Source organism: Vidua chalybeata, chromosome 5 (genome assembly GCF_026979565.1).
Source record: "Vidua chalybeata isolate OUT-0048 chromosome 5, bVidCha1 merged haplotype, whole genome shotgun sequence".
Classification (NCBI taxonomy): Eukaryota; Metazoa; Chordata; class Aves; order Passeriformes; family Viduidae; genus Vidua; species Vidua chalybeata.
The window spans coordinates 63828622-63856260 of record NC_071534.1 but is presented as its reverse complement, the minus strand read 5'-3'; the positions used below and the strand labels follow the sequence as shown (position 1 = coordinate 63856260).

The 27639-nt window shown below is 38.8% G+C and overlaps 1 protein-coding gene across 1 annotated transcript in view; it reads left to right on the top strand.

Moving 5' to 3' along the window:
- The first annotated feature begins 453 nt into the window (after positions 1–453).
- Positions 454–27639, top strand: part of SEMA3A (semaphorin 3A) — a 172452-nt gene continuing 145266 nt past the window's right edge. The window contains exon 1 of the mRNA XM_053942375.1: positions 454–682. Coding sequence (XP_053798350.1) covers positions 571–682 — 112 coding nt within the window. The 5' untranslated portion in view covers positions 454–570. The remainder of the gene's footprint in view (positions 683–27639) is intronic.

The window sequence follows — 27639 nt, the reverse complement described above, 5'->3', positions numbered from 1 at the left end:
TTTTTTTTTTCCCCTGTAGCTCTTTGCATGTGCTGTGACAGCCGGGGAAGGGGGGTTGGGGGGGTCGCGCCTGCCGGCGCTCCCATTGTCAGGCGCTCCGGGAGCGCGGGCAGCGCCGGTGTCGCCCGCGCCCGGCGGAGCGCGGGGAGCGCGGGGCCGCCCCCGCCGCCGGGACCCGCCCGCCGCGCGGGGAGCGGAGCGGGGCCCGCCCCGGCCCGGCCCGGCCCGGCCCCGGCCCCTGCCCCCGGCCCGCGCCGCCGCCGCCGCCCGCACCATGCCGCCCCCCCGCCGCACGCCGCTCGCGCCCGGGGGCTGCCTCCCTTTCCGGCCCGCGGCGTGTGCGTGAGAGGGGCTTGAAGTTGCCCCGGCGGCGGCGGCGAGCGGGGGGCCGGGGCGGCAGCGGCGGCAGCGGCAGCAGCGGCGTCGGGGCGCGGCGGGCGCGGAGCGGAGCCCACCCCCATCACCTGTTACCTCCGCTCCCCAGGTTGCCTGAAGTTCCCCGGCGGCGCCCGGCAGGACGGGGAGCGCCACGGCTGCGGCTGGCGGGGACCCTACAGTGGCTGCTGCAGCATGGGCTGGCTCAGGGGGATTGCCTTGCTTTCCTTGGGAGTATTACTAGCAGGAAGAGTCAACTGCCAGCATGTGAAGAATAATGTGCCAAGGCTCAAATTATCGTATAAAGGTAAGTCTGTTGTTCTCTCTTATTCTCGGTTTTCCTCCGAACCTCTTTTCTCCTTGCCCCGTCGCTCCCTCCCTCCTCACCTTCCTCACTGCTTTTCCTTATCTTGCAAAGGGGAAACTGACATTGGAAGAAATTCCTGAAAACATTTTCTTGAAAAGCCCCTTCGTGCTGCGGTCGGTACCAGGCAGTTTAAACCCAGACAAAGAAGAGTTAGTTGCGATTGCAGACGAGGACTCCGGATCGTGCTGATCCCTGTTAGAGCATTTTTTCAGTCTTGTGCTATTTCACCGGACTTTACTCCTCAAGACGATGAGTCGCGTTTGGCCACCCAGCTCACCTCCCCCGTGCTGGGCGTGCAGTGCAGCCACAATTCTAGATCTGCTTTAAACATCATGGAATGGATAAAGATTTATATATTTTTTTTTTTTCATTTTATATTTTAGGCATGAAGTGGTTAATTTTCAAGTCATGAATATTCAGTTTGTACAAATCTGACAATCAGATGCCTAACATAAGCAGTAGATGGTGGGTTTGCCAAGAAACTATAAACTGAAAGGAACAGATCAGTCCAGAAAAGGAGGAGAGGACTGCTAGGCACCAGAAAATGCTGCCTATGGATGTTTAATGCAGTGCGATTTATTTGAACCAGTGTTGTTTTCGGTGTAGTCTGATGTGTGTCATTGGAGATCACAGGGAAGGTGTAACTGAAGAAAGAGAGCTGTGAGATTACGTTTATGTTTGAAATTGTGTAATGCCACTCACGCTGCAGTTGTCAGTAATTAACTTTTGTATAATAGTGCCAATATTAAAGGAGAACAGTGAAGTAGACAGGCTCTCCTCTTTATCAGCATAGTTCCACTCTAAGTACATTTTCAGAACAATTCATTAAATCTGGAGAATGTACAACTGGGAAAGAAGTTTAAAATGCAAGAGCTGTATTTTTTTTTTTTTTTAATGGAGAGCTGTACACCTAGGTACATACACAGGTCTCTGAAGAGCTGCCTGCTCATAATTCTTAGATTACTGATGGCTGAGAGAAGGAGCTGCAGCTACGGTTCTGAAAGGAGAGAAGAAAAATGACACATTGCTTTTATAGAGGGAAAAAGAGAACATGTGTGTGCATGCCTGGTCATAGATGTCAATCTCAGTTTACAGCATAGTGTCAGTACATCTCTTGCCAGTAGAAATACGTTTTCCTTCTTTTTTCATCTTTCTCGTGCTGCAAATGAGAGGGGGAAAAGTCCTCTCTGATACAGGGCAGGCGTCATTTCACACTCCAGATGAAATAAAGAATTAAGCACCTGCAAAACTTGGATGCTTTGTGTGAAATAAATGCATGTGCCGGGTTTCTTAAAGAAGACATATGTGCATATTTGTGTGTATTTAAACTTGAAAATATATGAATGAAAAGAACAGTTTAAGGGGTTCAGAGTCTGTTAATGAGAAAAAAAATATTTAACACAAAATTGACTTTTTTGAGTAATGGAGTCTAAAGAAAGCTTCTATAATAACTACATGTCATGCCAGAAAACTCAATAAAAAACTCTTAATTGCTTCCAAACTTCTACAATCATACTGAAACTCAGATTAGTATACAGAAGCATAAATTCTATAAAAACATCCTGTAAAGGGGTTTAATGGCTAATTAATTATGGTTTGGGTTTTTTTTCACCCTTTTAAAGTTTATCTATGACTCAAGTCTGCTACCCCTGCTCATATTGGCTAAATGCACAGAAACTAATTTCAAAGAGTTGCCAAATGTGACTGATGGTGATTTTCTTTTTTTCTTGTCTCTTTTCTCTCTTAGTTTTTTTTTTTCCACCCTGCTGGTGCTGTATCTGTGGACCCTTTAAAAAATATTTTGCTACCCCGCCGATTGGTTGTTTTCCAGTTCTGCTCTTGCTGGGATAAAGAGTCTCATTTTCATTTTTTAAAATATCAGATATCAAATTTTGCAGTATGGTCAGTCCTATATGAGCAAAACAGGAAACCGAGTTGAACAACAAAACTCTTTCATATTGGTGGGTCATTGTGCAACAAAAATGTGTTCAAATGGTGAGCAACCCTGTTTCCTATCTAGTGAAGACAGTAAATGTGCACTTAATCCAAAGCAAGTTGAAGACTTACAGGAATTCACACTGTAGCCTTTGATTCATGTATTTGACTTCAAACGTGTAACTCTAAAAATCAGATCAGTCTGCTCACATGCTTAATGTTAAGTTCTGTTAAATGCTTGGCCAGGTCAATGGGAGAATGCTGCTGCATTGATCCCCAGGTATGGGGATATCATTATTAGTCAGGGAAGACTAAGCCTCGTCAGCTGGTGCTTTTCCAGACAAATTTTGCTTCCAGCACAGTGCTCAGTGCACAGATCAATGTTAACACCTTGCGTAGGAACATCCTTAAGTGCTGTGGGTATTGAAAATACGTCTTCTAGGCACTGACAGAATACCTCACATGCTAATACTTATCTCTCTGGATATACTTCACTGCCATGTGACTACGTGATACCAAGTGATTCATCTCTATTTAAACTGCTTGCAAGTAGAAAAAGAAGCTACTCAGTTACTTACCCATTTGTCATCTCCATGAAGAGATGTCATTGAGTAAAATAAACTTACAATATTGGAAAAAAACCCAAACATGCAAGGTAAAAAGAGTGACCCAGGTGACTTCACTTTTCTGTGACCGTAGTTGAGCTTTCTTTTAAAGATGTATGCTTGTTTGGCTAAACAAGTACCTTGGAGCTAATCATCAGTGCTTTATTTCAAAAGAAAAACAAGGATGTATTTTAACTTCTTGTTTGTCTTGACTAATTAGATGTCAAACATGGTTAAAAAGCTCAGGCATTTGCTTTAAAAGTTAGCAAAATGAGTCATGAAGGGTTAAATCCCTGCCAACCTTGATTTCCTATGGTCACTTGCTTTCAAAGGCCTAGTATTAGCTCTGCCATTTCCCTGGATGCTGGACAGAAGTTTTGGTGAACTCCTGTTCTTACTTCCTCTTAGCTTCTTATCGTTCAGTCTTGCAGAAGATTAGAAGCATCCTATAGCACATGGTATGGGTGGGAAATGGCAGATAAAATGTTGAAATGCATACATTAAGGCCACATCTGTGATCTGAAAAGGTTCTTTCTGTTCATTGTGAAAAAGTGCTGGTTATTTGGTTTACATCACCTGGATTCTGCTGGCATATTAAAGAAAAGAAATTTGAGGAGAGCGGTAAGGAAATGCTTGTCCACCTGAGATCTGTGGTGAAGCTCCTGTTCAGTAGCTTCTGGGTTTTGCCCGGTACTTTATAAAGTTTCCAAGCATTTTCATCTTTGTGCCTGGATTGGAAAGGTTTTGCTCAGATGATACTCATGTCCTTATTTCAGTCAAAAGGAATTAATATGATTAAAAGCCTGATCCAAAGTTCATTGAAGTCACTAAATGCTGGATCATAGCCTAAATGTGGTAAAACCAGCCATAAAACTGAAAGCTCAGTTGAGCTCTTCAACCACTGAGCTCGTCTTCTTGTGTCCTTCCAAAGACTTTGTGTCCTTACTGTAGAGTAACAAGAAATGTCATTGTTGATAAATCAAAAGAAAAAGAATCTTCCCTTAAAGAGTGTAGGGGGCTTTGTTCTTGCCTTTTTTTCGTGTGTGTTTTTTCTAATATCATTGACTTCAATTCTGATGTTGGTTTTAAGTCTCTATATTGTGTCACCAGGTCACAGATTCTGTTCAGGAAACTCCTATTGAGCACAGAGTTCTCAGAAAGATGGTGATCAAGTTGAGTGTACGAAGTTTAAAACAATAAATACAACCTTAACTCCAGATGGATTTCTTGTATTGTTTATTGTTTTGTATTTTCTTTTGCTGTCCTCTGCACGGGGAGGTAACAGCACAAACCGAGATGGAACCAGCTATAGTACCCTTTAAATATAAACAAATAAGCCCAATGAAAGTTTCCATTAACAATTCCTTGATTTCCAGATTTTTTTCATAAAGCAGCCCTGATTTTTGCCTCCACATGAGTAAATCTTGTCAACCCAACTTTCTCAAATCCATCTGTCACCTCTTATTTGTCTATTGAAAATTACTAAATGCTGTAAGTATGTTTTGCAAGAGTACATGTGTGGTTCTCCTTTGTTATTGTTGCTCAATTGGATACATATTACTTGAGAAAAAGTAAGTGGAAAAGCATTGCACACAGATTTAGCTCTATTGCTCCCTGGCTTCAATTCAAGCCATATTAAAAGTAAGTGTCTTGTTTAAAGTTGCAGTGATAGTGACAACTACTCCATCCTTGATGTGCAGTTGATTTACAATTTTATAGCATGGATTTTTATCCAGATGAAATCCTGGCCCTAGTGAAAGCAATGGCAAAACTTCTGTCTGTTTCAATCTGTCCCATGTGGGGTGATGAGGGAGGAATGGCACCACACCGAATTACCTGTATGTACACTAATGTAAATATGATACCTGGCTTGTAGTTTGTTCACCCAGTCTGGTTGTAGTTGATGACCTGCCAGTGGGTTTGATTGTGGTTTTTCCTTTCCTTCAAACTTTATAACTCACAATTCAGTACCTCTACAAATATTGAGAAAGCAGGACAAAGTGGGAGAAGGAAATGGGGAGAGAAATATTGGCAAGGGAGCCTGTTTCTCTTGAGCTGGGACCAGTATTGGAGTTTGTCTCAGATTTCAAGGTGTCTGCTTAAAAACCTTTGCTTAAACTAACTTGTAAGAGTACTGTCTGAGGGAAAAGCCTCTCTGACATGCCTGAAAGTGAGAGAACAGCCCTGACTTAGGAGGAAGACTCTGAAGGAAAGTAAACCAGGGACATTTGCATCTCTACCTTCTACCATTTGTGACAAAATTTCTGCACAGCTCCCGTGCTCTCAGTTCAGTAGTGCAGGAGGCTGCAGGACAAGTGAAGGTACCAGATGCATCTACAGCCACGTCAGCTTTTTTTATTTGCCCGAAAATAATGAATCTTTCAGGGAGGATCTGTGTATTGGTCTTTCTATCAACTGGTTGATTGGGGTCTTCCCAAGACCTGGGAACTCTCAGGGAGATGGTAGGACTACCCTGCCTGGCTCTGACAGCTCACAGGCTGACAGGAGGGAAAAGCTGATGAAGGAAGTGCCTAAGCTCAGATCTTGCCTATATAGGGAAATTTTCAGCTAGCTAATTAGGGCCTGAGACAGGCAGTGTAATTGGAACAAGGAGGGTGAAAACCTAGCCCAGCATTCTCATTTTGCATTTCTAACTTTCCCATTTAATTTCAGTGGAAAAAGTGGTTTCTGAATTACAGAGCCTCCCTTTTCTGAGAAGCTGGAGTTCTCTATAATTATTTTTACTGTATGGTTTGCAAGTGACTGAATTATTCATGGAAGGTGCTGTATTGACAGCGATGGAAACTCTACTCTTTTGCTGCAGTCAAGGTGTGCAGCACTTACTTGTATTGTTTGTAACAGCATCTTTAAAACTCTGACCTAGTGGGGAATTTAAATATCCATAGTTACACTGAGCTCAGTAGATCTTCTGATATGTGAAATCTGCCTTAACATTTACTTCTATGCTTCAAGCTTTTGATCAGGACTGAGGTACTCATCTATTTGCTTAGAGTTTATTCAGGTGTATACTTATTCCATAACATTTAGCAAAACAGTATTTAAAATGAGAAACCCAATCGTAGCAGGTTGTTACAATGTAAATGGGTTATTTTTTATAATCTTTCCTGCAGGCGACTCTGTATGCACAGAAAGCATTTCCATGGAGTTCCCACCTGAAAAGAAACCATGAAATGATTTGTATTTTTAACTCATTCTTTTTTCTTGGAAGTGTTTTTCAGTTTTAATTTAATGCATTGCTATACTGTGATCCTTTTAATATGGTTTTGGTTTGCTTAATCACTGATTCTGCATATGGCCTTTAATGCCCACAGCTGCTGCTAGAGAATCTTCTTTATTTACTTCCTCTGGCCTACAGACTTTTCTCTCGTGTATACCTGGAACACTACAATGGAAGCGCCTGCAATACAAAGTTGTTCCAGTATTTTCAACATTTTCTTCATCAGTTGGAGCCTGAGTCGACCCCGTTCAATCTGAAGAAAAATCACATCTTCACCTGAGGCAGTGCCTAAGTGGCTGAGAAGAAAACAAATCCTTCTAAGTGGTGTCAATGGTTGTGACATTTTCCAGTTGTTTGAAAGCTAAAAAGGGTAAAATTGTTTTCAGGCTCCCACACACTTATTTTTAAGCAGATGTGTGGGGTGGACCCTGGGAGCTCTATGTCAAAGTTTTAAATGGAGGTACCATAACCTGTTACGGTGCTCTTGTTAACTAAGGTTACACGTAAAAATTGTTGCTGCTCTTGTGCTGGTGGGCGATTCAGCGAATTCCTTCCCTTGCAGGACTAAAGCTCCCTTCAGAAATGTCTGCAAGTTCACGGTCCTCCCACATACAGCCTTCATATAGGTTAGCTGCTCTCTTCCAGTAACAGCTGTGAATAGTGAGAATAACTGCGGGGATAGTACTTTTACTTGACTTTTCCTATTTTTTTCAAGTGGGATAGTGTCTGAATATACAAGAGAGAAAAGGATGGTCACAGCTGTTGAGAGCATCAGAAATCTTAAGAGTCTTGTAACCTTTCTCTTGCACCACAGGAGGTTCTCTGTGGTGTCTCTTTCTTTGTGACTGACACGGTCAGCCACTTTAGGCTCTTTTCACTCTCAGGGGAAGGAGAGGTACCTCCAGAGAGCTAATCTTGGGTTAGGCAGACTGAATGAGACTTTAAGGGTGCTCATCACTTGTCATTGACTGTAACAGGAATTAAGCTTCTTGTTCATTTATTTAGTTTCTTTCTCTCTGGGAATATATCAAAAGAAGGTACTAATTAACTGCTGTGGAAGAACTTAGGCTGTGTTCTGATCCTAATTTAAGAAACTGTTTTTGCCTAAATGAGTATATAAGCAGTGTAAAAATTGAGCTTATTTAACATATATACAACCTCACTATCTGTGATCTTGAGGTCATCTGTGACTCTGTCTAAATTTGCGCTAAACTTACAGTATAGAAAGAAATAAACAGCACTGCTACATTTTTCATATTTTTAAAACAATTACCTAATTTACTTCTCATGTTTCCCATGTCTTTCCTCCTTAATAAGCTCATCCCAAATCCAGTGACACATGCTGGAAGTGACTGTCTGGGGCTAGAGAGCTTTACTAATTTAATGGCTTAATCATTTAGAGCTTTCAATAAGCTGTCCCCTGGCTAGCTCCATTACCGTCTGAATGTTTCTGTGCTTTAAAGAGAGAAACATATTCAAGATTCAGTTTCATAGAGCGTGGTTTGCAAATAAAAATCCTTGTGTATATGTGCAATTCAAAGGACAGGTGTCTTTACCCCAAGTCTACATTTTTTCAGCTGAACTATTTCAATAGCGAGAGTGGGATGAAACCTAATTTATTAATTTCTAAAAATTCTAAATAGATTTAAAGTTTGGGGTTTTTTTTCCCCCTTTGGGGATTACAGATCCCCCTTGAACTAGACATATCTACAGCAATCTGTGAAATGTGTGAGCACTACTCTACTTTGTGACACATCTCATTTTCATCCTTTGCTGTTTGATAGCCAAACACAGTAAAGTCAGAAGTTTTTGCCATTCTTCTAATGTTTTAAAGTTGTTTGACATTTATTGGGCTGCCTGCTTATCTCTCCAGCTGGATGTTGCAGAAACTTTAGAAGCAAGCAGTCAAATAAAATTCTCATCTCTTATAAATATTTTCATGCAAAGTTGGATCTTGCAGGGAGCAATCTGAGGAATGAAGTAGTTATTTGCTTTCATCTAACTTGTGGAAGGAGGAAAAAGAAAGCTGTCCTTTACTCCTCACTCTAATGAAGCAAAGCTCATGTTGGTTCTGACGGCCCCTCTTCGCTCCTTTTGAAATTCCAGCCTTGTATGAGAAAAGGACACAAAAAAACTCTGTGAGATAATTTAAAGGATTTAGAGTTGCCTTTCAAGGGGGATGGGTTGGTGGTCTTTTCTAGAGGAATCACATGATAAATACAGCTCACAAGCATCCAAAAGAGCTGCAGAGGGTGCAGGATACAGCTTTCATCTCCAACTGATGCTGTAATAGCAAGACTCTCCTTTGCTAGACACAGATCCCATGTATGGCCAGGACACAGAATGAGGTCCCTTAAGATGAAGTGGTGATTTCAGGGTGTTAATATTATGTTGAATTTTTTCATGGATTTCCTAGTGCAACTTCATTACTTTTGCATGAATGCGTAGTCTGAAAGGGTTCTGACTCCTAAGGAAGCTCTTTTTCTCAAAGCACAACAAAGGTCATATCAGTAATGAATAGTGCTGATTTGTAGTATCTGTAGGCCAACTTTGAATGTCCTCCACTACACCAGGTCCTTTCCAAGATCTCCATCCTGCTAGGCCCATGTGATAAATCCAATTCCTGTTGAGTGATAGGAGGGACAGCAGAAATGATGTCTGGGAATCTGGGAAAAACAACTTTATCTTCAAGATTGCGTTTTTCCCCATATTCACTTCTACTACAGCAGATGCACTCTATCAAAACTTCTTGCTCTGATGGCCTTGTAGACAACAACATAAACATTGAGGTACCTGCAAATTGCATAGTTAGGAAATTGCTTCATTCTGAATTGCTGCTCTTCCAAGAAGTGTCCACCCAATAAGATCAAGTGTATATTCTGTTGTACAGAAAGGTGTGATAAGATTTTCAAAGAGCTCTAGTTGTCACTTCTCTGCAAGGTCACAAACATCAGCAAAGCAGTATTCCAGGGTATTGGCTGTTGGGTTATCAGTATGGTAAACATCAGTCTATGTTTTTGTTCCAGATGTGTATCCCTAGCTGTTTGTTCTCTAGCCATAAAAACTGACCTGCAACAAGCTGGCAAGAGAGATTTCTTGTCAAGTGAAAAAATGCAGGAATCTGTTAAAATTGAAGGAATCTTTTCATACCTCATTTTAAAGGAGTTTTATGAAGTAAAGTATTAACAACAATATTATATGTTGAAAATTTTGCTTTTCTCTGCAGCTTGTAGTATTGAGACCAAAAATTACATAAATTTCTGATTCTAATTGTTCAGATTTTTTTTTTCATCTGTAATGGGAAACTACCAGATAGTCTACATCCTTTTCTTGCATCCTTTTACAAATTTGTGTGTTTCATTATTCTTTAAACCTGAATTGTGGCTCACTTCTTTACTGGACAATAGTCATAAATCAGGAAAGTTTTTATTTAATCTCACTTACATCACCTACAAATGGAGGTTAGACATTAACAGAAACCCAGCACCACAGCTGATGATACACAGAAACTCTGTACTGTAAAGGCAATCAAAGAAAATACCATAAATGTGAAATCCTATTAATTCCTTGGCCGTTCTCTGTCAGCTTCTTCATGTGTAAAGTGGTATTAAGTGATTTCATGAGGAATTGCTGGAGGTCAGAGACTTGCCATGCTTATTCAGAGCTATATCCTACTCTCAGAATAATCCCATTAATGTGTGTACTCAAAGTTCAGTGAGAACTTATTTTTGATCAACATATAAAGGCCTTACTGGTGCTTTAAAGTGATTATAATAGTAATATTCACAGCTGTGTGTAACTGTGACATGAAACACATCCCTATTATTCAGGAAGCATATCTAAATCAATTCTATTTGGATTTCCAGACAATTTTAGACAGGAGCCCTTCAAAATGTTTTTTGGAATATTCACCTCTATCTCAAGCTAAACACACTGTGAAGGTGATTACAGATGGCTCTGGAGAAGAGCCTTTGTGTTTAGTCTTTGCAGTATTGTCTACAAATGGTGTGTGTGTGCTTCTGAGGTTCTGGTCAGTTTCTCTGAGTTTAAGCTAGGGTTTTTTTTTATCATGGCTGATAGTCATATTTTAAAACTAAAAGGGAATAAAAAGTGGTGGTGGGGGGGGGTGTTTGGTTTTCTTTTTCTTGTGATTATCAGACAAAACTTAAACCTCTCTTGGGGCATTTTCTCCCTTTCTACTCAGTCTGAGCATACCTTACCAAGCCACTGGTGCTAAACACTCCCTGGCTCCTTCAAGTGTATGTTTCCTTCCCAAGAGATTTTGGAGAAAAAACTTTCTCTTTCTTTGGGCACACATCCTTTTTTATGGCTTTCCATATCCCAAATGTTCGCCAACCTTCTCCAGGATGAGGGCAACCTTTCCTAGACATTTGGGGAAGTATTCAGTAATCAGTTGAGTCAGTTATAATTGCCTATCATTTGTGACTCACTCACTGGAAAACTGTCGTTTGACAGCCCTAGTTCAGACCTAATAATGAGGATAAACTGCTATAATAAATTCATAAGTAGAATTTTGCATCTCAGAAGATTCACATCCTCATTCCTAAAATAAATAAGAAAGCACCTGTTCCCTTTGTCAGCTTGGCCTATGAAAATATTGTGTTTCATATATTCCACATACCTTAAATGCAGCATTTAAATTTTATCTTCAGTGAATTATCTCAAGGAATGTTTTTCTTTGCTTTTATACTTCCCCGTGCCACTTACATGATGCAATTGTTGTTTTGAATAGCATTCTTTTTCCGTAATAACCTGACCATTTTCATGCCATTAATTAAGAAATACAGGGAAAATACAATTTTTTGTGTGATTTTGATGTACTTTTGAACTTCAGACACAAGTTGGTAGTTTAACATGTTAAACCATGGTGTCTTACTTGTCCACATGTTACATAGTTTTGGGGGTTGAGTTTTTTTTTTCTTACAGTTTTGCTGGTGCTAGAAGAGCCAAGTTCAGTTCTTCAGGTTGGCAAACAGGCCAGCTGAGAGCAATGGAAAAGGTCCTGTTTACTGGTGTCAAAAGACTTTTTCATATGTTTGCAGAGAGACAAATGTCAAGTGTCATGTGTATTGTTATAATATATTAGAAATTTTAAGCAGTTATGAACTATTCTGGTGTAAACCAAATGTAACATCATAACTGTGACTGCAGTGCTGCATGTTTAGACCCCTGATTCTGCTAATTGACATTTTACCAAAGGGAATGATGACATGTCTGAGCAATGCATCTTGTAGCTTTTTAATGCAATTTCCATAGCTGAGACCATAAACAGCCCCTTAAGGTTGTTTCTCATAACTGCCACTCTCTTAAAATTGTTTTCTGCCAGTATGTAGGAATATGATAAATACTGAATTTTGTTTCACTGTAGGTTCACCCCCATTACTATGCATAGAAACTATTTTACCTTATGCCAGACATATGGAAGTGATCAATGTATGTAAATTGTATGAGGAGAGGTGAAATACAGCTTTCTAGACAAGGAAATGTGTACTTATTTCTGGTTATAAGATACTGAGAGCACACCAGAAAAGACTTTTAAGTCTTAAGACAAGTTTTCATTTAAAAGTAAAAATTGTCAAGAGGGTAGAATAGTGATGATTTTTGATAATCACCATGAAAACACAGTTTTGACCTGAGCTGAACTGCCCAGTCAGATCTCAGGGTTTAAGAGGCAATTGCTTGCATGTGCAGGGCCAGGCCATGGACCTCCTCCTGAAATGCAGAGGTGAATTGTTCTGGGACCCACTGTGCTCAGTAGTACAAGGCAAGTTTCTTCAAACACAAGGTTTAACTGTTTAAATGTCTGCTTTTCATTTTCCTCCTCTGATGTCATGGTGCCCACAGTACAATGACTTGAGCCTATTCTAAAAATCAGGTTTTGAGGGGCAGAGTTATTTTTTCTGGAGGAAAAACCAAGAGCTTACTTCAGTTATGCTTTTCAAATATGTTTTAAACTTACTGTCCCCCAGATGGTAACTAAGAAATCAATACTTATTTTATGACTAATAGGCATTCGCTGTGCTCCCCAAATTTTTCATTCCAATAAAGTCGGATTTTTTTTTTTCATATTCAGTATTGCAGAATAAGAAACTAATCTAGAGTCTGGCAGGCCCTTATTCTAAGGCATTGTCATAGCTTTCATTCTGAGTTGAAAAATGGACAGATCATTGGGTTTCATAAATGTGTGGAGGAGCTGTCAAAGTTGCCATTTGCATGTGAATGGTCAGCTGAGGTAGGAAGGGGGGTATGTAAATAAATCTCTAGCTAGCTCCTGGCAAAGATCATTGCATTTCAAAGTACTGTGAAAAGCAGCACCATAAAACTTTAACCTATTCACTCGTATGGAAACTCCCACACCTTAAATTGATCTGCTCTAATAATGACCACTTGGGGAAAAATGAATCTTAAAAAGCAATATCAGGTCTCCAAGTACTATACATTTTCTGCCTCTTTTACTATTTCATAAAAGATAAGCTAAAAAAAGCCACTCTTCCTTCTCCCCCAGTGAAGGGGGGGAAAATAGGGAGAAAAAAACCACAAGATCTAAGCTGTAAGCAGATGTAGACCTTCATTGAAATTCTGGCAGATTAGTGTGATAGGAGTGAAAGAAATGTAAACGATTTGAGTATTATTCTGTATTATGTCAGTATCTGACCCAGGAGCCACCCAAAAAAATCATTACTTTAATCTTCCTTACAAACTGTGCAGCATTTCACTATTCTGTTCTGCTGCTGTGCTTCAGTATATGCTCAGCTAGGTAAAGCTGAATGTTGTAGTTTAAGACCAAATGTGTCCTTCAAAATACACAGTTCTTTGTGCATCCAAAAAGGCAAAAAAGTAAAAGCAAGCAGTAGAAAAATGAGGAACTCGGAGTAAAACAAAATCTTAATAGGCTCGGAGTCAGTTTTCTACATATTTTTTGTGCCTCATATCTGTGTAGATAGAATTGGCATGTGTATATATGGAGAGACAATGATTTACTAAGCCCTTGATGCCTGAAACAGCTTCAAAACCTGTGATTAGGTAGGCACAAGGGCTACAAAATGTTTCCAAAGTAAAGTTCACCTCCAAAATTGATACGGGTTATGTACCTACCCCTTGATAATGAGATAGCTTGGGACTGTTGCTGTAGTTTTAAAATTTCCCTGGTACTGTTTTGTAGTCTCCATCTACTTACCTTAAAATACCATTATGTATTTCATTCAACCTCCATATTTCAGAAAATAATTTATGTCACCTCTGTAATCATTTACAGTGCACTCCTTCTTTCTCACAAAGCTGCTGTGCACTTGTTTGGTCTGGTTACACTGTTCCAAAAAACTTACAAAGTTAAATGCAATTTAATTCACTAAATTTACAAAGGGCAGTTATTCAATGGCTGTAGGATTTGTTCTATTACATAATATTCCTGTAATGAAATGTGATTTGTCTTGGTATTTACCAGGAGATTAAAAACAACAACAAAAAAAGACTGATCTAACAAATTCCTATTCACATGAGTAGGAACTTTTGATTTCAATGTACCTGGCACTTGCAGTGTGAAGTGCCCTTTGAGATGCTATGCAAGTTATTCTTCACTTGGAAAATAATCAACCAACAAACCCAAGCAATTGTAGGGATCACTTGAAATTTTTGAGCTCAGTCCATTTAATGGGAAGAAAAGATGCAAAAACTGTTCAAAATGTAGTTCTACTCAAATGAAAGTTTTCATTCAATAGTAATGCCTCTTGATGTGTTTTATCCCATGTTTCTGCTGTGCTCCACTAGAGGAGCATTCCCTGCCTTGCTGTGGTTGGTTGTATCCTCATGTCCGCTGGGACAAAACATTAGTTAAAGTCACTATGAAGGACACTTAGTCTGGTAGGTATTTGAGTAGGAATATGAAATGTGATCTGATTTTTTGAATGGCCAGGCAATTTTAAACTGAGTTTTTGAGGAAAGGAATGTCATATCTTATCCAAGCCCTGTCCCATTTTCCCTGTTAACAGGTCTTTCCATTAAACCCTCTGTGCAGAAGCCCATCTGTGTGACTGTATGTGGAGCATACATTAGGCAGTTCTGCTGATTCAGGCACAGTAACGTTTGATAAAGTAATACCACAACACTGGAATGTGGTTTCCACAATGCAGCAGTTCTGTTTCTATAACCATTCCCAATTAATCAAAAAAGGGCACAGCATTGTGGAAACTTTTATCCTTTTACTGGATTATTACTTATTTATTGTAGCTATGGCTCCAGGCACTTTGAGTGAAAGTTGCTCTGACTGCTTCTCACATGAGCTCATTGGAGAGAGCCCAGGAGATCTCCCCACAGCAGGAGAATCCAGAGCTGCTTTCCTGCCACTCCAAATAGCTGCTAAGGCTAGCAACTGAGCAAGGAATCCCTGCTCCTTTTCAAACATCAGTCTGACAAAGTGGGACAGTGAGCATGGGGCCATGTGCTCCCTCACCCCAGACATCTTGTCAATGGGCTCTCAGTGCTCTTTGCAAAACAGCAAGAGGAATCTCAGATTGCAGCCACTCAGATGTAGCCACTTGTGCAGACACTTCTATTACCCTAAAATTTATTGTGGTCCGTGTCACATGTTAAAGAAACGCAGAAAGTCTCAAATGCAGTAGAGGGTGGTGAGGCAATAAAATTTTTCACATTTTATGATAGGTGTGCATTTAAAGAAGAAAGCAAAAATAATGTTTTCTATTAAAAATAGGAGCAGAAACCATTTGTGGCATAGGACCCATTGGGAAACACATTTACAAAGTTCTGGTTATGGTGCAGTTGACTATGAAGTTCTTTGGTAAGCTGTAAGGGGCATCAATTTAATTAATGAGAGCTGCTACTTAAATTATATTAGCAATCAGTGAACAACCCACAGAGTAGCTCATGAGTAAGTCTATGATGTCTTGGAACAGAGGCATCCTAATGCTTCTGTAATGCTGGCCATGGATGATGTTGGAAGGCAGAAATTGCATTATTTATTGCCATACATGCAAGAGATTCATATACAAGAAAGGCCACGTGCCGTAAGGGAGCCCCTGAGCCTGTTCAAGTGATAACTAAAGAACATGTGACCACCAGAGATCTGTACAAAACTGTCAGCCCAGTGGCTGAAGGGGTGATGTACTCCATCACCAGGGTATGTGGAGTGTAAAGGCGACATGAGAAGCTCCTTCCTTCTCCTGTTCTGTCCTACTGAGACCAGAAGCTTTCTCCCAGTTCACTACTCTTGCAAAAAGATTTTTTTTGGGTCTGGCTAGGCTCAACCTATCCCTCTGTGATGCCAAGCAGAGGGAAGAAACGTACCAAATTCTGAACTGTGGAAATATCCTTAGGTGCATGCATGCATTTATCTACATAATGTATACAAATATGAAGCTATTTACACACCCATACTTGGCCCAGATCCACAGACAGTACAAAATTACACCACACCCCACTGCAAGTTATTTTTAACTCCTCCTCAATGTAAATGTCTAGTTCATAATTAAGTTTCAAAATAATGAATGATGTGTTTTGTGTTTCAGTGGGTATAAATGTTTTCATTGCATAGTGAATGATTTAAGCATGAAAGGTCTTGCATTCCTAAATCTGTTACAGAATGTGGGTGGGAGGTGGATCTTTGCTCATACCAGGAAACAAAGACTGAATGAATATTTGTCATGATGTTTCATCGAAGCAGTATTAATGTTAGTTGAAGATACCTTGTAGCAAGACTGACAGCTTGCTTACTGTAAAGTTTTCTGAAAACTGGGGCATTTTAGTATTTGTAAGGGGTATTAACAGTGTTGGTACTTTAGCCACCCAGCCATGAGCCTTGTGCAGCAGGCAGTTAATTAAGCCAGAAATGAAGGAGATCAAATGCTATTAAACTGCCCCCCCCTAAAAAAAACCCCAAAACTCAAACCAAAGAACAAACAAAAAAAAAGTCTGAACCCAAAAAACAGCAGCAAAAAACCTAAACCTAACTAAACCCCCCCCCTCCCCCCCCCAAAAACCCAGCACAATTTTCTTTAGCTTTGACATAAGGGCTGCTAGGAATGATGTCTTATCCTGTCCTCATGTTCTTTCCTTCATCATTTGTGGCTGGTCTTCAGTATTAGGGTGGCTTCCTCATGAGGCTGCCTTTTGGTCTGGCTGGATAGCCCTGTTCTGGTGTTCCCATCTCCAAGATCAGCGCGGACATTTTGCCATAAGTTCATGTACTGAGTCCTGCACCTAGAGACAAGGTGATCCCCATGTACACCTGCTAAAGAGCAATTGCAAGACCAAGGAAAGAAAGAAAGAAAGAAAAGAAAAAAATCAACAAAGAAAAGGAAAGAAGGGAAGAAAGAATAATAAGAAGAAATAAAGTGTTGTTTTCTTTGTTTTTTTCAGCAGCGTCCGTATGACTTAATGGAATGTTATCCTTACATGCATTGAAAAAAACAGTACAAAACAAACCCCACAACAACAACGAAAATCCCAAGGAGAGCTATTTCTAATAAAAACATTACTCATACTAGGATCATAGCCCTGACCTTACATTTATTGGCATAAATGCAAACTTAGAAAGCTGTGTGGATGTTTGCCATATGCAAATCCATCCATCCATAAATCAGCATACAGACTGGAGACTGCACAGCTGAAGTGACTGTAATGGTAAATGAAACCTTTCACCACCAGGTCAAATGCAGTTCAGCATATGTGGTAAATGGAAAAGCACTATCATGCAGGAATTGATCTGTGGCGTGTGTAAAACGAGTGACTGACCAGTTCACACTGTTTACCACCACAGCTGGCTCCCCAGGTCAGAGCTGGCAGATAAGTTGGAGCTGCAGTGGCAAAACAGTGAAGCAACCTGGCAAAGAATTTGCCTTATGGGACGGTCTGGTAGTGTATTACAAGGATTAGGCAGGCGTTTTTCATCAAAATGAATTGTCAATGAAAAAGGAAGTTTCCGTTTGATCCAAATTTTCCACCAGTTCTATCCAAATGAAAACATTACTTTGGACGGTGGTGCTGATCTAAGGCACATAATATTATATTCATCTGACATAAACCTCTGTGTGTTCAGGGTAGCAGCAGGGTTTGTAAAATGTTTATGTGATTTTCTTGCTTTCTTGCCCATTCTTTTCTGAACAGGACAGTTAACTCTCATTAAAATCTTTGAGAGTACTCAGCAATCAGCATAAGGCTTATATGATAGCAGGATAGCAAAAACCATATAGCTCTGTCTCAAATCCTGGGCAAGAGGCCCAAATCAGGGATGAGGCAGGTTTATCATTTGTATAAGGTAGAGTTCACTGTCAGAGGGTGCCATGTGAGACAGGACACACCCAGAAGCATTTCCAGGCTTTTTGATTCTGGGATATGACTTGGCCATGGCTGAACTGTAGAGTGTATTTTTCCTCCTTACAATCTAAGGAAGCTGGACACCCTGACCAGGAAAAACATAGATAAAATTATAAAAACCAAGAGTCACACATTCCTGGATTTTTTTTTTTTTCCTAAGTTGTCACTCTGAGAAGTTCAGTATTTTGACTGTTTGACTTAATTTGAAAACAGATGTTGGAATATTGTAATTTCCCTTGAGACAAAAAAAAAAAAAAAATCCTTTTCTCAGCTTTCTTTATTTCTGCTATGAAACCGTGTTGTCACAGAGAAACAGTGCTTCGTAAAGCTCCTATGTGAGTTGTGAAGCTCCAAACCAGCTTGACACATTCAGCTAGGTGTTAATGTCAAAACATAGTTCTCAACATTTATTGCAGCTAAAACAGCATTAAAAATTTATGTCTGATTCTTTGATATAATTCAATATGTTATTTTAAAAATGAGTTATTGGTTATAGTTTGCTTAACAGAACATTTGCTCTACTTTTAAAGAATAAATCTTTTAAGATATTGATAAGTTGAGATATGTGTTTGCCTTCATGTTTCAAGGATGTTAATAATGCCAGGAAGATTGGTCTTGTGGCTAATGTGTGAATGGGTAGATGTTCTTCAGTTCCAGGATCTTACACAAACATTTTAAGTAATGTCAGACAATATTCCTGTGCCTCAGCTTCTAATCTGTACAGGCTTTTTGTACATTGTTTTATTTTCAGTGACATTTTATGTATTTTGAAGGCAAGGACTATGCTTTTGCGCAATGAAATTCTATCTGGTCTTTTCAAAAGAAGTAGTACAACTGATAAATAACAAGATTATTTAGTTCAAGGCTCAAACAAACATCTGAGCACTAAGAAAATGACTCTTCCTTTCTGGTATAAAGAAAGAAAAAAAAAATTTTGAAAATTCTTTAACAGTATAATCAGATTAATTCCACAAGTCCAAGAAATTTAGCTACTTTAGCAACTTTAGTTACATTTGTTGCCTGATACCTTTTTGACTGCAGATTTTTGCTACTGAGAAGTGAATGTCTTTAGGAACCTATTCCTTCTATGGGGATGGAAAAAAAGAGTGGTTTTAGTTAAAAAGGTTACTTTTTCCTTCTATCTTAAAGATTCTTTAAGTGATAATGCCACTACATATAAAATGCAAAAGCTGACAATTTTCCTCCTCAAAATTTTTCCCTTACAGTCTTTTTCATGTTATGCAATTCTCTGGATATAAAGGCTGGAAAATTATTCAAGTTTGTTACACACATACATTCATTCCAATATGAAGAGATATGTCTGTCTTACATTTCTGGTGAGGAGAAGCAGTTCCCATTTCATTTTGATTGGTGCTGAAACTCTTTATTTGTGTCTTTGTGCATTCTCTTTCTTCTTCCTTTTTTTTTTTTTTTTGATTTTTTTTAAATTTTAGTCTGTGGTTTCAGGTGTAGTTTGTCATATCAGTCGACTGGAACACTATAGATTATCAGGGGACTTCCAGGTGTCACACAAGAAGAATGACTGTTTTCCAAAACAAGCTGTGCAGTCCTCTAGGCTCTGGCATAGATGAATATGTGAGTGTTACTAGGCATAGAAAACAGTTCTGAAAAGGTAATCCCATGTTGAATTTGAATGTTAAGGAAACCACCTACTCATTCTGAGGGGCTTAACCTTTCTTCAGGAGGTAAGACTGGAACAATGGTCCTTATTTACAAAAGGTTTCCTTTATTTTCCATAAGGAATACAAAACCAGAATTTCTCCTGTGCTAGAGTTGCTCCTTCCTTGCAGTAAGTATGCATTGCCATTGTTAATTCATTCAAATACAGATTATTACAGTAATAATTAGTGACAAGTTATGTGTTATTTTGAAATAACACACATTATGGTTCACATCATGTCTTCAGAGACCCTAGCAATGTGTTGTTTCACATTGACAAATGCTAGAAAGTGTTTGCACTTATGAATAAAATATTCTCCATGCATTTTGACTTTCAAGTGTGCTTTGTGCAAGAACATTAGGATGTAGCCTCATCACAGGCATCCTAAACCTCTGTCACCTCCTGCCTGGATTACTGCTCCCCCTTCTCTGACACTTGTTGCAAGCTTTTGAAAAAGCATCAGTGGACTTTGATCACTCCTTTAAACTGGTTGTGCCTCTGCCTTGATCCATTTGAGGTTCTGGATGGGATTCAAGTCCTTGGTATTGTTCTTCGGAGGTGCAATCTGAAGCCTATTGAATTCAGTAAGAATTTTCCTACTTATTTTGGTTCTTTGCAGACCAGGCCACAGTCTTTAGTTACAGCTGATGTTCCAACATGCCTTCTCTTTCTGACCTCAACCCCAAGAGCTTGCCTTACCTGCAGGGACAGCCCAAGGTGTGATACTATTTGCTTGCCTGGGCTTAGTGACAAACTCTTTTAGGTGATACATCAACAGCTATGCAAGCTGGAAAGTGCTTTAACATACAGGAATGATGCAAGTGCCAATTTTTGCACGTTCGCTTGCCAGTTAAATGCAGCCCTTACTTTGGTCCCCTGGAACTGAGCTATTACGTGTGTGTGACAGCTGAAAATTAAGAATGGTAACATAAAGCAGTGTAGGACCTGGTGTTACACAAGCTACCTCAGGCCTGGAGTGAAATGTGTTGTGTCACTGTGTCTTTCATTAGACTGTTCAGGATGCTGCAGGTCTGCTGGGGCAGATCAATATTCAGTCCAAGCGTGGCCAGTGGAGCCTTTTCCATTGGACTGCTGGTGAATTCATTCTCACTCAAGAAATATCCAGGACTGTATTTTGTAGCAAAATCCAGAAAAAATGTGAATCAAATCATAAGCACATCTTTTCCAGTTCCAGTGCAATTTACCTCCTACATAATGTTTGAATATAGAAAGTATTTCAAGAGGAAAATCTCACATGGATTAATGTTTGTTGGTTGCCAAGGCAATAGTTTGGAGACCTCTCTAGCACAAAACAGATAATATTATAAGCAGAAGTAGATTAGTATGAGGAGAAAATTTATTGATGTGAGGGAAGACAATGAGTGAGTGTCTGTTATACCTTTCAGAGATCACATTAATTTTGCTTTGGTCAGTTTTCCACTCATTGACATACTTCTGTACTGTTACTTGAATGTCAGGAGAAGTCAAATTTCCCCATGAAGGCTGATGCCACTGTACAATGGAAAACAATATTTCTATGTGGAAAACCTGACAGTCCATTTAACAAGTCAGCCTTAAGGTAGGCTGGGAGCTGAGATGCTGTCGAAATAATGGTCATGCCAAGGTCATACTGTGACTCCTTGGGAGACATGGGAAAAGGACACAGCCACATGTATCCTCAGTTATTCAAGTCTTGAACAGGCAAAAACTAAAAAAGCCAAACTGAACTCAACCAAAACTAAAAAAAAAAAACCAAAACAAAAAAAAAAAACAAAAAAAACCAAACAAACAAAAAAACAAACTAAAAAAAAATTGATCTATTTTAATTATGAGGAATAAAATGTAAGGCACACTAGCAGGTGCTACAGAGATTGAAAGCTGACAAAAAGCAGCTGATATATAAAATGGAAAATAAACTCTGAGAATTTCTGTATTTATTTATTTTTAGCAAGTTGTGTCTTTAAATTCTCTTCTGTAATCATAAAAGAGCATCAGTATATTGAACTTTTCCAAACCAAACATGACCAGGGACCTAACCAAAAGAAGGCATCAAGACAACATTCACTCTGAATCATTTCAAGCCTAGTAAGAGATTACAAAGACATTTCTGACAGGAATGGGAGCTATATCCTGCGCAGTTCTGTTCCAAAGTACATCTGTACCAGCTCTTCCTCCCTCTTTTTATAGTCTACCTACCATCATGATCCAATCCATGTTATAGAAGAAGGTGTAAAGTAACCATGTTCCTTTATAGCTGAACATCCTTGACTTCTTGCCATTTACTACTTGGTTTTGTCTCTGCCATTGTACCTCTGCAGCTCTCTTTACAGCTCTTCTAAGCAAAGTCAGGACAAAGTGATAATGAATTTTTATATTCTTTGATTGACTGATTTCAAATTATATTCAGTTTTATCTTTACCCTTTGATATTTCTAAAGCAGCTCAGAACCTCAGTTTTTCAAAGGTAGCTTGTCAGCAGAAGTGTTGGATGTTTAACACCTTTGAAAGTACTGTCTTCTGAAAGACAAACCATATCAAAATAATACTGTTCATTCATCCTTTAAAAGTTGTGTGTTCTTCTCATCTCTGCCCCACACTATACATTTTTAAAATCATGTCCATAGATCACTTTTAATCAGATGTCCCAGTAGTCTCTGTGCCTTCTAGTGTATATATGCATGTGTATATTCTGATATATATATATTATAAAGTAAGATAAAAATATTTCAAGTACATTATATTGCAATGTCTCCTGGATAGTAGAGAGAGATAGAAACAAATAAAGAATAAAATAAAAAAAAAGAAATCTTGAGCCATTTACCAGAAATCCAAGCAAAACTTTTCAGACTTTGAAGCATATTACCTAAAGTTTTTTGTTTTTTTTTTTTTTTCCTGTAGTATTTTCTTTTACTTGCTGTAGTGGTTTTCACTGACCTGAAGAAGTAGCCATACCAGTTTTCTGATAGTTTTCACTCCACTGGATCAGAGGACTGCCAATCTCTCTTGCCATGAGATTCTATTTGCATCTTAAGTAAGAATTTTCTGTCTTATCATCTTGATTATTTGCTTGAGAGACTTATTATTTACCTGGGAGACTTTCAGGTGATATCATCTCACTGCCTTCATCAGAGAGATCTGGCAAGGTGCTAATGTTGTCTAGCATTTTCCAAGGACGGTATCCTTACAGAGTCTAACACATTTTGATGTGTAATTATCAGAGAACTCAGACTTGGGATGCTTTCTAACTCAACTGAAGATTTTACAATTTTTATTTTGTACAGAGGTTTCTTAATTGTTCGTTACTGTGGTTCGTACTACTCCTCAGCTGTAATTATATTGCACCAGTGGGTGTTTTCTCCTGCTGCTTCTGCCCCAGATGAATTCGGCATATTTTTCCCTGGAATGTGGGGGGCTGTTTCTGTTTCCATTGTGGGTTTGGGTCAAGGTCATGTTTGGCCAATCAGGAGACAGTGGCACCAGGCATGTACTGAAGTTAGATGTGTTTGCACTGCATAACCCAGATGTCCAGTCCTTAATCGTGATACTTTTGTTAGAGAAGCCTCCCAGCATGAATGTCTGTTATGGATTATGACTGGCTTTTTGCTGGATAAATAAGATGTGTATGAAGGTCACAAGGATTCCAGACAGAGCTGCCAGAAGAAACCTGCGTATTACAGGGCTCTGGGAAAGCAGTTTGAGTCAGGCTCCACTCATGCCACTGTTAAGATCCTGTGTATGCAGTGAACATTATATTTTCTTGCATGAGGGGTAGAAAATTACCCTAGATGTTAGTCTGTCATGCTTGAGAGGAAATGTATATAGGCATGTTACAATATTCCCTGTGATCACAAAACTCCCAGGAAATGCGTGGCATTATGCCAGCTGCATTCGGTGCAGCTGCAAAATGTACTCAAAGATCAACCATGAGGTTACCAAGACAGCTCATGTCAGGATGTTTTTGACTACAAAATGACTAAGAAAAAGGAACTCCTTCTACTGTTCTTTCTGTGAACAGGCATACTAAGCCCAGAATTTTGGAAATTATTCCAGTTATCCTGTCTCTGCTGGTGGTGTCTGATGAAGTAGGTGTTGACTAATGGTCAGGGCTAGCAATACATATGGACTGACATTGATCACCCTGTGGGGTAAGAAGCAGAATAGGACGCAGCGATCTGTAGTAAGATATACAGGCCTAAAATATTCCTATGGATGCAAATATAGTTTTTCTACATAGGTCTTGAAATAAAATAAGTTTTAGAAAGTAGAAATGGTTAATGTAAACCTTAGGAATATGGCCCTATATTGTAAAAATCCAGAATAAAGTGAAACCAGACACTGGATTCCCCATCTTTCTATTAAAAGCAAGTGCAAAAGGAGTGTATGGGCTTTACAATATGAGTTTTCCATAGAGGTTAAAGCAGCAGGCTCCCAGAAGTAGAGTGCAAGGCTTCAGACCAGTTTTCAGGAAGAGGAGCCAAGTCTCAAACCATGATTTGTACCTTCAAAACCAAATTAAACTTCATGTTTCAACTGTTAAGTGGAGCTAGTGCTATCAGATCATCTTTGAACCGTGTCTGGAGGCTAAAGGGTGAAAAGTATTGATATTTTTAATAATAAATAATAATGATAGACATTACAGATGATTTGTCTTCACTAACTTAACTAAAATTCTCTTGAGACAACTACACTGATATTAGACTCTGTTTACCACATAATGCAGTGGTTTGGAGGAACACTAAGTTAAAGAGGAGAACATTGGGAAGCCAAAGAATTTACAAAATCTGAAAATTAAACCTCTCTACCACAATTGATAACGTACCAAAGTGCCTGTGACCTAAATGCTGATCAGATAACATTAAAAAATGGAAACATTATTACTGAACAGTTAGACTGTGAATTCCTGAAAAGTTATATATCTCTTTACCAGGGCAAAGTTTGACATTGTGATATTACTTCTGAAAGTAGGGCACCTTGTGCAGCATTCACATGAACACGTTACACTTTTTTCTTAAATGTGTTGATTTTTAACAGTAACAGTTTGTTGTTTCCAAAGTCTAAAGGTATAAACAAAGCAAGATTTTGAGACAAAAGAGAACTTTTTTTAAAAAAAACTGGAAGGATTGGAAAATTATGTTAACATACATGTATAGACCTTCAAATCTGCGGTAGGGAGTAAGGACTCTTAAAAAAGAAAAGTATAAGGTTTTTGATAGATTTTGCAATACTATATGTTTTAGAACATTACTACTAGAACGTCTGGCTTGTGGGTGAAGACTGTGAAAAGGGCACCTTTTCACTTTTTTTGCGTCTCTTTTACATTGCCTTGGATTCCTGTTTTGAATTCATGTCAGGATCTGTATTGAAAATAAAAGCTCTAAAAAATAGAGTATAAACCAAAATAATCAGATATGAACTTCAACAATGTGAACCTCTTATACTGGGTGTAAGAGCCTATTTAACGGGATTTCTGTTCATCATGCTTTATAATTCAGTGTGATATTGTATTCCATCACCAGCAGCTTAATTTATTTCTTTCACCATCTGCTCTTTTTTTTTTATTCGTCCATGCCAAAAATTCAATAGCACTCAATGAGCAAAGTGAAACTATTCTGTATTTCAACTAAACTGGTTTTATGCCGTTGTTATTCAGAATATATTGGCCTGTTTCTTACACTGGTTTTGTTTAGCTAACCAAGCCTTTTGTTTTCTAAACCTGCAAAATGTGAAACAGTAAATACTGTGTGAGCTATTAGTGCCAGCACTTCTGTAGCCATTACTTTATGAGAGAAATATCAGGCCGGTTGTTTTTTAATTACAGGCAATAGCTAAAGCTCAATAAGTGTGACTGTCCTTGCCACAGCTCTATCCAGCCCATCCCTTGCACAGAGCAGGCTGAGCCACTTGCACAAACACAGACCAATAGTCAAAGCACTCTCCATGCCAAGCCTTGTTAATCTATCAATATCTCAAAATGTCCTTGTGTGTTCCCTGAGCCACCAAAATAATTATGTAAGTTTTGTGAGCTCCTAGAACTACAACTGTGCTCTCATTAACACCTTCTGTTCCTGTGGAGATGGAGAGATATTATGAGTCTTCAGAATACAAAGTATTTGATCAGACCACTTTGCTCAATACAGGACTAAATGAAAACTAAAATCAGTAACACAGAAACTTTCTTGGAGGTCTGAAATAGAGCAGTGGTAAGGACCACATCAAGGCAGTGCCCATCCGTCTGTGATAGGCTTACATAAAGGGTTTCATGCCACATATTGCAAAGAAATTATGGAAAATGAGTTTAGAAACTTGGTTTTGGGGCTTCCAAACTGCCGTTGCTGTTCTGGTCTGAATAGGTCAAATATATAATAGGTCATTTAACCATTCATGTCCCACAAAGCACTATAGTATTTAGGTTGGGTTGGACATTAAATTCTATAATCTTAATATAGAAGATTCTTCTTTCATATAACATGATGCCACTAAATTTCACATCATGGTATCTTTAAATTGGTACTTTCAGCTGACTAGTTCTGAATGACATGCAAATGGTAGAGTATATGATCAGTCAAAAAATGCCATGGCAGAACTTTCTTAGTTCTTCCAAGATAGGACTCATGCTCTTTTGTATAAGAAACAAAGGATAATAAAACATGTTTTACTAGGGAAAATAGAACTAGCTGCACAGAATTCCTTTCCACAGGCACTTATAATTTAATACAATTCTTTCTTCTACTAAATACTATTACTGTAATGCCAGGAATTATGTTGGATTTTGGGTTCATATCCCAACTGTACAATTCAGGATATGCTTCAGACCTGTTTATTCAAATAATTTTATTCAGACTATGGCTAACAAAAACAGAGAAGCAATTTAAAGAAACTTGACACAGGTTATTCTGAAAGTCTAGTAGGCATAATGATTAATATTTCCAGGAAGGCTGATGATTAGGAAAAAATAATGATATAGAGAAGAGCTTAGAGGAAAAAAAAAAAGAGGAAAAAAAAGATGGAAAAGTAGTCTTACTGAAAATTATTGGTAACCTAAACCATCTGAAAAAATAGTGTTTGCAGTAGAAGCCCTTAAAGTTATAACAGAAGTGAAAATAATACAATTATTAAATTAAGGATAATTGTGAGATAAAATAATGTGATTGATAAGTGGCTGTTGTTTTTCCTCTCTGATTTCAAACAGAGCACAATATTAATTTAGGATTCATCAAACACATGTGATGAAAGACGAAGAACTAGTAGGAAAAATATATTGTGCCTTACACAGTCATCAGTATAAGATGTAGCTCTTTGTCAGCTACCAATTTATCAGCACTGAGTGCTTGCCTGCTGCACCTAACAACATCCTCATGCCAACAGTGCTGTTTTCTCTTCAAGTCTCATTTATCTTCCTACACAGGTCATTAAAGTTTGAACCTGCTTGCTTGAAGTTGTGTCTATGGTTGCCACTTTATCCACCCCCACAGTGTTCTTGTGCTCCCGAGATATCTTTATTTCAACAACAGCAGCAGCAAAATTACTGGCATTTTCACTGACAGAAAATTGGGGAAAGCTTTTGTGTTAGTTTTCTCTCAGTTTATAATTTTAACTGGATGGAATAGTTTTCTCTGAACTACAGTTTTAGGGGACTTGATCAACCTTAGAGTTTCTTCTGTCAGCTGCATAACACATGGCATGCATACACTGCTATTATCTTGGGTATCTTAGCTTGTTTTACCCCACTGATTCTGCTTTAGGTGCCTGTGTGCCCTGACAGAAAACCCTAATTCATCATTGTGATTGTTCCTTCCTACTTGAGGAAAGAAGTTTACCATGTAGACTGCTGTAGAAGTGGCATGATATGTATTTTAAACAAAAAAAAAATTATGCCTGTGTGAAAACAACAGTAAAAGAGTAAGTAAGAGCTTGCTTTACCCTTATAGATGATGACAGTGGGCAGGTGTATCATTAAAAAACCAGAGTAATTTAGGTTGGAAAGGGCTGCTCCTTTCCAAAAGGAAAGTCCTTAGGTTTAACATCCAGCCCCTGCCCCAAGCAAGGCAGATTAAATCAGGTTGTTCAGGGCTCTCTTCAGGCAGCTTTTG